The sequence below is a fragment of the Pelecanus crispus genome, chromosome 3, assembly GCF_030463565.1.
Source record: "Pelecanus crispus isolate bPelCri1 chromosome 3, bPelCri1.pri, whole genome shotgun sequence".
Classification (NCBI taxonomy): Eukaryota; Metazoa; Chordata; class Aves; order Pelecaniformes; family Pelecanidae; genus Pelecanus; species Pelecanus crispus.
This window is the reverse complement of record NC_134645.1, coordinates 59969822-59982772: the sequence shown is the minus strand read 5'-3', so window position 1 is coordinate 59982772 and position 12951 is coordinate 59969822. Positions and strand designations below refer to the sequence as shown.

At 37.4% G+C, this 12951-nt stretch overlaps 1 protein-coding gene across 3 annotated transcripts in view; it reads right to left on the bottom strand.

Annotated features, from left to right (window-relative positions):
* LOC104034806 (coiled-coil domain-containing protein 170) overlaps positions 1-12951 on the bottom strand; it is a 61974-nt gene that overhangs the window by 20022 nt on the left and 29001 nt on the right. For all 3 annotated transcript variants that reach the window (XM_075707913.1, XM_075707914.1, XM_009487910.2), the window contains 3 exons: positions 12018-12274; positions 7664-7808; positions 5656-5841 (listed from right to left, as the gene is read on the bottom strand). In XM_075707913.1, coding sequence (XP_075564028.1) covers positions 5656-5841; positions 7664-7808; positions 12018-12274 — 588 coding nt within the window. The remainder of the gene's footprint in view (positions 1-5655; positions 5842-7663; positions 7809-12017; positions 12275-12951) is intronic.

Below are 12951 nucleotides of genomic sequence, written 5' to 3'. Positions count from 1 at the left end.
TTAAACCACTGAGCAAATTTATTTTTATTTACATGAATTTTTAAAATCTGTGGGCTTCCAATACTAGAAAGTAACCAACTACATTTTCTTATCCCTTTACATGTTGGAATCAAGCTCAGGTGCTTGCAAGTTTGGCAACATTTAGTTTCAGAAGCTCTGCAAAGGTCTTCCCACAAATAACCTGCAGAAGAGAGGATGGCATGAAGGCTTCCCTTTCCACTGAGCCCTCTGAAGAGCTGTGAAGCTTTAATTAATAATCTTTCAGGAACCAACAGCATTCATTTCTGTCTTTCACTGTTCCTACACGTGGAGTAGCTCCTAAAACAATTTCTCCCTGGAAGGGAAACTAAATCATCATTTGCTGTTCAGGTTAAAATGGAGAGGTTTCCCACAGACTGCACATAGACCACAGCCACCTAATCACACAGTCCATATTACCCAGCAACCCTGTGGACAAACTACATGGACATACTCCTCCTGAACGCCATTAATTATGACAGCTGTGGCTAAAGCAATGGGCAGCTGCACCAAAGATGTTAGAGGAACTCATTCTCTCCTGATTCAATGTAAACTGTTGTAAAGCTTTTTGTAGAAGAGGTTATCAACTAGGCAAGCCTCTACAGCTCTTCCTTAATGAGTTATCCATCAAAATTACGATGATATTTAAGTTCTGTTATTGAAATACATTGTGTCAATTGTGCGCACTGCATGCAATTTTTTAAAATATCAAAAAAATTATAATTTTCACAGAAGCACTATAGAAGTTACTCTTCTGAAAGCTATATAGTAAGTTCAATGCAGAATTTATAGAAACATAAAACCAAAGATTTGCTACAAGAAAAGCAAAAAAACTAGCAGAGAAATGAAATGCAAGTTTTTCACTTCCACTGTAAGAAGGTGGGTACAGACTTGAAAGCTCAGGAGACAGCTGAGGCTCTGCCCAGAGAGTTCAGACCTTTAACAGCAACAGACGCACAGAGACAGTGTCCAGAGCCTTACCTGGACGTTGACAAGATAGCTGTCCCACATACAGAACTGGAAGAATTAATAATTATTTTGGTCAAAATTCACTAATAATGACAGGGCCATTTTCTAAAGGGCTTTCATGAGATTTTATGTGAAACATTCATACTGTATCATACAGTAGCAGCATCAGCTGTTGACATAGAGATGCAGCCTTTGAATCAGGAAGTCCCAGACTGATGGAAACTCAGAGGATATATGGCCAAAAGTATTTCTGTGTGCTTGCCCACACACAGGCTACTGGCTACTCTCACAGCTTAGACAACAATTATTTGGCCTGACATAGCCGATTCCTACATAATTGCCATCCTTCACCACCATCTATCACTCTACAACCCCTGCCACAACCACAAGTCCATCTCCTCCATTTTATTTCTCGGAGAAGCCATGTGTTAACAGATGCCCTTGTTACCCCTCCAGAGTAAATTTTGGGCTTTTGGGCTTTCATCTGTTTTGAAGAGCAGAGTATTCATGTTAAATAATTTGAGAAGGTTTTTAGACCAAAGAAGCATATTTGAACTTATATCATCATTATTAATACTAGCACCTCAATCAGCATCAGGGTTTCAACATACTAAGTCAATTACACATACATATACAAAAAAATTCCCACATTACATTAACAGTAATAATAAAGTATAAAAGAGAATGCAGGTATCTTCCAGATGAATTCTTACACCAGCCACATCTCCAGTTACCACTGTTAAACCACAAAGACTCTAAACTAGCTTGCTCTTATCTCCTGTCTTCTCTGATGATTCAACCTGTAAATATTTGTGATGCCTGCTGAAACCTGTCCCTCATATGTATTTTCTTAATGACATCTTATAAAAAAAAAAAATCCAGGTTCTAACTGAGAAACTCATTACTTTATCTATCTGTTGGGACAAGAAAAAACCCAAAATCATTTGGTTTTCTCTCCTACAATCAAAGTGTTTGGGTATATTCAAAATGTAGACATGTTTCTCAAGTTTGCTCAATTTCCTTAAATAATAAGTTTATATTTTAATTAACTATGTTTTCATACAATCAGTTGATTTGGATAAATTTATACTGATTAGATGCTACTTAGATAAATTTTATTCTTCAAGAACATAATTTAATACAAGTCAGTATTGAACATTGAAGAGCATTCTCATGGTCAATTTTGCACCACCAGTACATGCAGATATATTTGTATTAATTAAAATTGCTTGAATATATTTCAAATATGTTCTTTAAAAACATTGCATGATGCACATCTTTGCAAAACAGATGTTTAATTAACACTTCAGAGGAAAACACAAGTATTTCCAGGTTGAATCATCAGTGAAGATGTGAAACAGAACAAGCCAGTTTACTAGTTCTTGTGGTCATCAGTGGCAATGCTGTATGAAAGGCAAATTCATCCAGAAGACGACTATACGCATCATCTTCTATACCTTAAATAAATAGCATATAAGAATTTATTAAATACCAGAAAGAAACTTGGTTAGAGCAAATAAGACATTTAATAAAGACCTACAGACATTCTCAAAGAATGTCATAATTCTGTAATTATGACTACCATAATCAATAATCACTGTCTGGGCATAGAGAAAGAAAGAACAGGTATTCTGATTCTCATTCTAGAAATCTGAGCAGCATTTAAAATTTATTTTCCATCAAATGCAAATTTGATATTCAGCACTGCCAGAATAAAGGTATGCACAATATTTACAGACTTCCAGAAGCAAGCTCTTGCAATATTCGGTCAGAATGTGACAAGTTCAGAATTCTAAAAGAAAAACAATACATTAGAACAAAAACAACTGGATGGCTTGCTATTGTTTCTTATATTAGTTGTGAGATTATATTAGTTTCTGTTGTTTGCTGTTTGACATTGTGATGCAGTGAGGCTAAGAGGGGAATAGATAAAATTATCATTCACTTGTTAATGCTTCTCAAATGAAAACCAGCTAATTGCAACAAATACGTATCAAATAACTGCAACAAATAGTCAAGTATCAAATATGGTAAAGAACATTCTTAATTACTCTCACATATTAACCTTATAACCTGCTAAAATACTGCTTGAACATAACCAACTTCCATTTTCTTCATCAAGAATTTCAGAATCTACAATCTGTTTAATTGATCATTAGATAGTTGCCTCCTCTTCGGACATAAAGAAAGGTACCTGGCCAAGAGAGGGAGTTCAGAGAAATCCCAAGGAGCAGGAGTGAAGAACTACCTAGCAAGAAAAACTGGCAATGATTCAGAGAGATTGCAGGGAACAGTGCTGTGGCTGAGGCTTGCTGGAGAAGACTGACAGAACAGTGTGATGGCTTCTATACACTTAGGAAGAATTTTGAGAAAAAACTGGGGGAAATGGGCCACCATCTCAACCTGTAATACAGAAGATGGCCAATACGCTTGGCCCTGGGAGCTCCAGGCAAACACAGGCAAGAGTCGTTTGTACTCAGTCTGTGCTGGGTAAATTCTCCTACAGGCACTTCCATTAATTAAAGCTCAGAAAACAGTCCAGGAACACACTGCCATGTGTGTGTGTCTTCTGGCACAAGAACAGTATGGATTGCTGCTTTTCACCTTCACAGGGAAACATGTCACAACATGTGCAACTCCGTTCATGTGCTTATTTAAACTGTGCAGCAAAGTATATAACAAAGTCAAACCAACTTTATACCACCGATGCCCTTCCTGTAACCTAATAACACCTATCAGGGGAACAGGGGGTGCCATACATCCTCCTCCTTCAGATATGTGGATTTAAAGCATTTTTGGTTTTTTACTTAGTTTTTCAATACTGAATTTCTTAAGAAACTTTTGTGAACACAAAACCTTCTCTACAGATTTACTCAGTATCTGCAAATTTAAGTAGCTAAATTGAAACAGCACTGGAGGAATCTACAGCTTCTAGATAAGCTCTGATGGCACACACTTCATTTGAAAGGCCATGCTAATGATTTAGCAAGACATTTCTGTAAAATGGGTTAAATAAATTATGTATTCGGCATATGCACAATAATGATAGGGAAGAACTTTTCATACAACTAGTTCAGCTTTGGAAATGTTTTGGCAGTCAGAGCAAATTTGCAAAACAAGTCACAAATGAGGTCCTCATCTTGGTTTAAAAACATCTTCTGATTGTGGCTTACCTAGTGAGCAACCTACACTCTACCCTTACTCACACTCCTGTGTTTGAAGTGAAGTACAAGAAAAAAATGTTCTTAAAAAGGACCTGTTGAACTTTTTGGTACAGGTTCTCTCTCAGTCCCATTTGAGTCTTAGAAAATTTTACACAGCTTGGTAAGAAGTATTTTCAGCAGTAAGTAAAATTTATGACCCTTGTGGTACTTAACATTTATCTACCCTACAACAAATTCTTTCTTCTCCAGAGCACACTGTCAGCTATTTCTCATCATCTAAGTATTTTGCTGACAACCAAATCAGATCATTTTATCCTTTAAAGTGTATGGTGGTGGTCTTCTCAGGAAAAAAGTAATGCTAGGGGGCTGGGGAAAACGATATATTACATTTGAAAGCTTACTTGCACAAGGTTGCCTTTATGTTAAAAATTTCTACAAACTCAGTCACACACAGCTCAGCTATGTATTTGGCAGTCTAAGTTTCTTCTCATTTCTTAAGTTCTGGCCATCAGCTTTAACCCACTGCTCTAGTACCTGCGGGAAACTTTCATTATGGTTTTAGTAAACTGGTCCCTTCCCACTGTTACTGGTCAAAGTACAAAGTAATAAGGAAAACTGCTACAGAAGCTCACTTTGTTTGTCTATCCTTTGCAATGTATGAGAACTCTTAATGGTGAGTTCTCCATGAGCAATTAAATCCTTAAACCACATCCTTTTCTTTTCCAAATCATACCTGGGTGAATTTGGTGAATACTTGACTTACAACTTAACTTACATTTCTCATTTCAGAATCATTCCTGCTGCACAGATTTCCTCTGTGGGTTCCCCATAGCAAAACAGCGCTTTCCTGCAAGAGCCATCCTACTGCCTACAACTTCTTGGGTATGAATCAACTGAATATTTACAGTATGAAATACAAGTTTATAACATAGTGAAACAAGATAATCTAGGGTGTCTGGAAGCCAAGTCAGTTTATTTCCAGTTCCTTAAGATAAAGAATAAAATAGAGTCCTTTCAACTCTTTTTCATTTCTCATTAGAATTTTTAAAAAAACTGAGTAGAAGAATCCTCAGAAAAATTGCAAATCACATAAATATTATTTAAAAGAGTATTTTGTTCATTGTTCCATGCTTGTGCCTCAGATATACTCATTAACTATATGTTTACGCTGCTTTAAAAAACATCTGTTTATTCACCTGTTTGTGCAAGCAGAGCAAAGGCTACAACAATACAAAGGAAGCAAAAATATAAATTTGCAAGCATCATCGGAAGACATCAAATCTAAATCAGTCCTATTTTACACAATATTATTGTTTAATCTCCATATATTCTCAAGCTTTCAAAAAGGTGAGAATAACCTTAGAAAAACGTCCTTTTTAGGAAAGACCCTAATCACTGGAAGTCTTTCAGAAGCATTTTTTCTCATACAACTCCTATTGACAATTTGCAATTTCAAGAAAACATTTGAAAACTAAACAAACATATACATCATGCAGTTATGTACCTTACTAAGTTTTTCCATGTCTTGATAGTGTCCTGCTGCTTTTTTCTGCTCCTTGGTCACTTCTGAAACAAGCCTCATGATTGTTTCTCTACTAGCTTTGGACTCCATCTCATGGACATTGATAGCTTCTTGAAGAGCAGCAACCTGGTCTTTTAGTGTCAGATTTTCTTTACATATTTCAGAGACCTAGAGAAATAATTCAAATATTAGTAACTTTTTTAAAGCAGTTAACAATGACATATATTCAGTCCAGTACACCTGTTCCTAATCATCCCAATAAAGACATGGTGTTTCTGGTGACCTCTAGGTCAGATTTATAATTGCACGCTACTATTCCTTTCTAAAAAGAGTAGAAAGACAATTAAAATGAGAACCATATTCCCACCAGAAACCCACACCTTAGTGTAATGTGGTTCAGATTTACTCCCACACAATCTCCATGTTCTATTAAACAGGTGGAGAGCTACTGATGCTGCTTATCTGCACTTGATATGAAGCAGGTCAGAAAATGGAAGCAGATAATATAACTAACTTCATGCGAAAAGCAGACCATTTCAGTTTGGCTTGTTAAGATTTATCTGTCTCATTTGGAACAAGAAACTGAAAGCTGCATTTTATGCTTGAAACTTTTTAGGCATGGGGAGATTTGAGTTAGTAACAGATATTTCATAAGCATATTCAAGGGCAGGGCCAAATACCTGGTAGGCTGCTGTTCTGAGCAGCCGACACCTTGGAAAAAGGAGTTATTTCCAGGAGGATTCTAGGACTGTTTTGGCACATTACACTATTTCCAAGAAGTGGAATAGATGAGTGTGGGCACTTCAAAGAGTGCATAAGGTAAAAAAAAAAAAAAAAAAAGTACTCTGGCTCCTACTGGCAAGACGTTTATTAGGATTAAGCCAGATCAATTCTGTTCTAAATAAAACCATATGTGGAAAAGAAGCTAAATAGACATGCCATGGCCCCAAACAGAAAAATGAGTTGCTAAGTTTTCCTAATGCATGCAGTTTTCAGCACAAATTAGATTTCCCAACTAGATTCATTTTTACATTGTTAAAACAAGACGTCAACATACACTGTTTTTTTTAAATTCCAGTTATGTCCTTAACTTAAAGCGTATAAGAGTTACAGCTTAATACAAACATCTTTGCCTCTAATGACAACTAGCCAAGTTTTGTTAGAGTATCTATTACAATTTCAATGGGCTTGCAATATTATGAGGGCAAGGACTGTAAGAAACCACTGTGATACATACCTAGATAATCTTAATTTATTAAGTATTCCTTATAGCCAGAATTCTTAGAATATGAATAGAATGAAACAAAATTTCAAAAAATACCTAGTATGCTCCCAAGTGAAGAAAAATAGGGATAGCAAAGACTAGACAGAACATGAAAAAAAAAAAAGCATAAAGTTAGGATAAATTGCCCTTCACCAGTATTGATTTATGTTAAGAGTCTACAAACAATTTTCCTTTCCTAAATGGAAGCTTAGATTTTGGAACTTCAGAAATATTCTGAAGAGAAATAATAAAGTTTCATGATTAGGTTTCGAAAACACCACACAGTGATTTACAGCATTTTGTTACAGGGCATAGTTAAGGTTGGTTTAGGGTATGTCATTTCAGATGTTTCTCCTTAATGGTATATCCGTTCAAGATAAGTGTTAAGATCTAGTATACAGTTTACATGTCTCCTAGTGACTCCCCATGTTAATGTTTTCAGGAAAGCTTTCAACCAAGTATCTAATCAGGGTTGTACTCGGGAACTACAGGTTGATGAAATATTTATGCAGATAAGAGTAGATTGAGTTCACTGAGGTCTACTAGTGTTCAGCACTTTTGAAAATCAACCCAGGATGAAAATAAACCTATCTTAAATGAGAGCACTGTCTGCGAATCATTATTTAACACAAAGATTCCTGTCTCCATCAGTTGCTTTATTTCTTTGACAACCAAATATTATTCTATTAAATCTCTGTACAGAAACCCCTGCCTACACATAATCACCTTCAACATTAAATGTTCCTGTGGTTTCTCTTTTTCTCTGATGTCTGCGTCCAAGAATCCAGAAAGCTGTGCAAGGAGCTCTTCATACTTTCTGCTGATTTTAGAGGCTTGAGTCATGCTTTCTTCACACTCATTCAAATATTTACTAATCAGACAGAAAAAAAAAAAAATTACACACATCAGGATAAATGTTCTCTGGAGCAGAATTCTAGGCAAAAGACATTATCGCAAGATTATTGGTAGCTTCTGCATACCACAAAATGAATTTTTAAAATTACATATAATTCTCTATATCTGTTATTTAACAGATATCACTTTTGTTGTTGCCTTATGTGTAAACATTTCTTCATCTTTGCTTTTGATTAACACTTTAAAGAATCCTCTACAATCCCAAACTCATCCTCAGCACAAAATTTCAATAAAAAACAAGAACTAGGTAACATCCATAAACAGTGCCATCAAGATACTAGAAGTGGAGGCTGCAAGCAAAAGCTTAGAAAAAGTGAGAGTGATCAAATTATCATAAAAATATGCTAAAAGCACTTCACATTCCCTGTCTCTCTAATGAAGCTGACAGTGCTGATCAACAAACTCCAGGGAAAGAGAAGCCCCTCCAGACTAATGGAAATGTAGGACATCCAGCATACATGCAAAGGGAAGTTTACCAGCAGAAGCAAATGGAGGTGGGAGACACTACTTTGCTGTACATAAAGTCTTCTGCAATGTAACACTACCCATGAACACAGGACATGAGGGCAAAGAGGAGAAAAAAAGCACAGACTAGATTCAGGCTAAAGGGATCCATTAAAAAACAAAAATATCAAGGGACTACCACAACAATATGAAGAAAAGGCAGCTTTTTGTCATCAATTTCATCGCTCTCGAAAGGTGCCTATCACATGGATACATATCCCACATGAAATATCTGTTATCAGCCTTAACAGCAGGTACTGGTTTGTAAATGCTCTGTAAGAACAAATAACCAAACAGAGCGGTCGGTTTAACTCATTGGCATAAATGTGGCTACATCCCTCCCATTGCCAAGGACAAAGACAAGTCCCGCAAACAAGCATTGCCCCAGTCTGCATAGCTGGCAAACATATAGATCTAAATCTTGCTCACGATGCTGCAATGCCGAGCACCACTCCTGAAAAACTACAAAGAAACAGTTTAACAAAAATACCCAACCAAAGCTCAGAATTGCCATTAGTGTAATCCAAATATCAACTCCAACAACATCCATGAGAGAGGTACTCAGTGGTAAAAATACAGTGCCAGAGACAAAACTATTGAGCTTCCAGTTGACAAACAAGATACTTTCTAAAACAAGCTCTTCACAAAGATTTGAACACTAGAATAAAACGAGATGTGAGATACCACCACACAGCTGTGCAGAGCTAATATTTTATTGAAACTCATTTGCTTATCAGAGCATAGCGCTATTCTCAGTTTTCAGGGTAGGCATGCTAGCCATTTCTGGATTCATTCTTTTCCATTTCTGATTTTTTCCTTTCTAGGATAGCAATCAAACAGGCAACAGAGCATCACTCCACAATCAAAAAGCAGCATAAGACTCCTATAGGAAACACAGAGTGAGTGCAAACACAGTACATTAAGTAGTTATAAATCACTGACCAAAAAGATGGTCCATGAAAAAATTTAAGATGTTGCCTTAGGAGGGAGATCAGCACAGTTGTTGTCAATGCTGCAAAGTGGAAGAGAGTGGAAGAATAACACAGAGAAATGGAAAACATTAATTACTGCTCCAGACAGGACGAGGATATTTCTATGTACTACTGCACAGCACACACAGTGAGCCAAAGGAGCTCTGCCTTCTGCAGCAGGCACTTGGCCCTCAGAAAACAAGTGCCTCACAGCTTTCTCACCTCCAGGCACCTTCCTCTCCTCTATAGACCCAGCAAAACTAAGCTGTGAGATGCTCACTAAAGTGCTGTCCTGAGGAGGGGTATGTCAGAAGTGAAAAGGTATGAGACTCCAGACATGCCATACATGCACACCTATACGTTAGAGTATTGTATAAGATTGACCACCAACCCTGCAAACTGTTCTGTGCCTCAATTTTTCAGAGCCACATCACACACAGAACCATGCCTGCTTCTAAAAATAAACAGTCTGAAGTACAAAGCACGTACTTGACAACTCTACGAATAACCTAATTACCTCCAGTAGGGCCATAAAGGTGTGAGCACCTAGAAAATAGGCAATCAGGTACAAAAAAGTGGAATGCAGCTCTTTCACAGTTTTGCTAGCTCTTCAGAACTAATGAACAAAGAGAAGGGGAAGAAAAAGAAAAAAAAAAAAGCTTTTCACAGTTCAGACTCTAAAAATACCTTGGAAATAGACCTGTGAGTAGAAAAGCACCATTTTCAATAGGACAGGTGTACATCTTGGAAACCAATCACAGAAAATTGTACATGTGTGGCACATGTAACCATCAGCTAAGGATGAGAAAAAGCTTTGAAAGCATACGCTGATACACTGTAGATTCATGACCAATCCAACATGTTTGTTCCTTCCAAAAGAGCAGACTCACCTTCCATTTGTCCCTTCCCTTTTGCCAGCACTCCAGTGGTACACTCTAGGTGCACAACAAAATGGATCTGGGATTGGTAGAGCTGGAAATTAAGCTTTTTATTTTGCTCACTTCTCTCTTGGAGCAGTTCCCCGGTCCTGATCACCATGCAGCAACACAAATGGAAGTGCTGACGCAATGTCATGGGCAAAACAGAGCAGCCAGGGCTGCACTGGGAGTGACAATACAGATTTATGCTACATAAAATCGATCATATCACTGTAGCAATAAGCTAGTATGATACACAGTATTTTGGCAGTTTTCTCCCAGTGAGTCACGCAAATGGTATAGGAAGTTTTTCTTCCTTTTTCTTCTTTTTTTTTTTTTTTTCCACAGAGGTAGCATTTTAAAGAATCTTAACAACCATTACCTCAGAGACTGTGATGGTTTCTATGTTGCTAGGATGCATAATACACTTATTGGCTTAACTATCTCCTCACTTATATTGGGATCATATCTAAAATCTTTGGTGATCAACATCAGCACTCTCCAGGCATGGCTTTTGGCAAATCAGCTGGTAATAGACAAGTGCACTGCAATGGATTTCTCTAGATTTTAAAATAACTTAATTATCCACTTCTAATGCACAAAGCCTGGAAGAGCTGTGGAAAATACTGATTTGGGAAATACAGACATCTGGTGAACACTCACCTTGCTCTTTAAGTAGATGATATTGAGAGAGACATGGATACTAGCCTTGTAATGGTGGGAAAAAAAGCCATTATAAAAGTCTATAAGGTGTCTATTAATATACTATGACTGACACTGATTTTGGAATTTGAGAGTTCAGAATATTTTCACACCAATCAGTTTTATTTGCAATCAACATTGCTATCAGTCTTCATCCCACAGACCTGAAGTATTAGCAGTGATGCAGAACTGACAGATCAGTGCTCTGACACACTATGCTAAGAACAGTATAGTTAAGGATACTATCTTTTATTAAAAGTTTCATGCAATCAGTATGCATGTAAAAAAAAAAACCCAACCCCCCAAAAAACCCACAGCAATGTCCAGAAGAAAGCAGAAGAAAAGTCAAACAAAGCTAACATTACTGAAAGCTGAACAAAAACCAAACATTAACATGCTCCCTTCAAGATGCTACTAACTAGGAATTATACCATACTTTCTTTATTACACTGCTCCTGATGGACAGCTTTACACTGAGAAAGAAATTCAGTTGACACTGTTCTAGTTCCAGCTGTGACACAGAAGAGGGTAAAAGAGACCGGAGTGGTGCAGCAGCACAGTCACTCACCACTGTATGGCCCATGCAGCATGTCAAGTGACAGGTAAATGCCTGCAAAAGATGCCATGTGATAAGGATAGTCTAGGGCACTAGACCATAGTTGCAGGTACTGCCCATCACAAGCATGCTATGAAAGGCACAAAGTTTGCCTCAGCGCCATGTGTGGAAATACCTGAATGAGGAAATCATATGTATTGTTTCTACTGCGTTCAGACAAACGGCCCTCTGTGCTCATTTTTTGTAAATGTTGAGGTTACACCGGGCTGACTCATATCATCATTTCTCCTCTGAAGGACAAAATCCTCAAAACCCCATTTATGGGCTAACAACTCAAACCAAAAATCAAATTTCAATACTTTCTACAAACTCAGGTCCAACAGTTATTCAAGGCACAACTGAATAGAATTCAGATCTGCAATAAAGTCTGTCCACCAACTTATTTTCCTGCATTGACAACTGCACCATTCTGTTATCCCAAAAAAAAATTGTTTCTTGTGTCACATAAATCTTACTTAAGTTTGGCATTTTGCTCATGAAGCTCCTCCTTCAGCTCCCGGTTTTCCTTGAATGCCACCTGAGCTGTCAGCTCAGCCTGGTTTTTAGAAGTGGTGAGCACACATGCCTCTTCCTCTATCTCCTGAATTCGGGTTTGCAAAGACAGGAGGAGAGACATCTGTCTAGCATTGTTTTCCTTGTAGCTTTCAGCTTCAGCCTTCAGCTCTTGAAAAGAGGCTTCTTTAGAGACCATTCTGGACCTGAGTTCCAGAAGCTATAGACAGAAAAAGAGAAAACTCATAAAAAAAGGAAGAATAATTTTGCCCAGGCTGAAATATGCGACTGCACTACAAGCTTAGTAATGTGACAAGAAACACATTTTGGAACAAAAGACTCTCTATCACTACAAGACTGAGTGGAGGGACGCAACTTTATTTTCATATAACTAGGAAAAAGCAATGGAAGAAAGGGGTTTGTAAAACCAAAAGCTGCTGTTGTGTAATACAATACAACTTTTCAAGATAATCTCTTACAGGAAGGTAAATTTATTTACAAATTCAGAATTTAGGAAAAGCCCACCTTAAGTTCTTCTGTGCAGCCTTAACTCACCTCCCTTATGCATCTGCATTACAATACAGTCATTAACACCACTATTCCCTCTTTTCTGCCTGTGTCCTCCCTGCTCCCAATTCTGGTGCACAATTCCACAGATAATTTATAGCTGTGGGGAGTTGCAACACTGAAGTATCCTGTTGTATGAGGGTGAAGCCTCTTGATGATTTGCAGCATATTCAGAGGCAAAGAAATTTTTTGAGAGTTGTGGTGTAGGCAACCTCTTCTCCATTTATGCAAATAGTTATTTTATGGTCTGATAATCCAATCAAATGTAGTTGTATTTACACAGAAACAGCAACAGAACCTTTTAAGGAAGGGTGGGATGAGGGACATCAC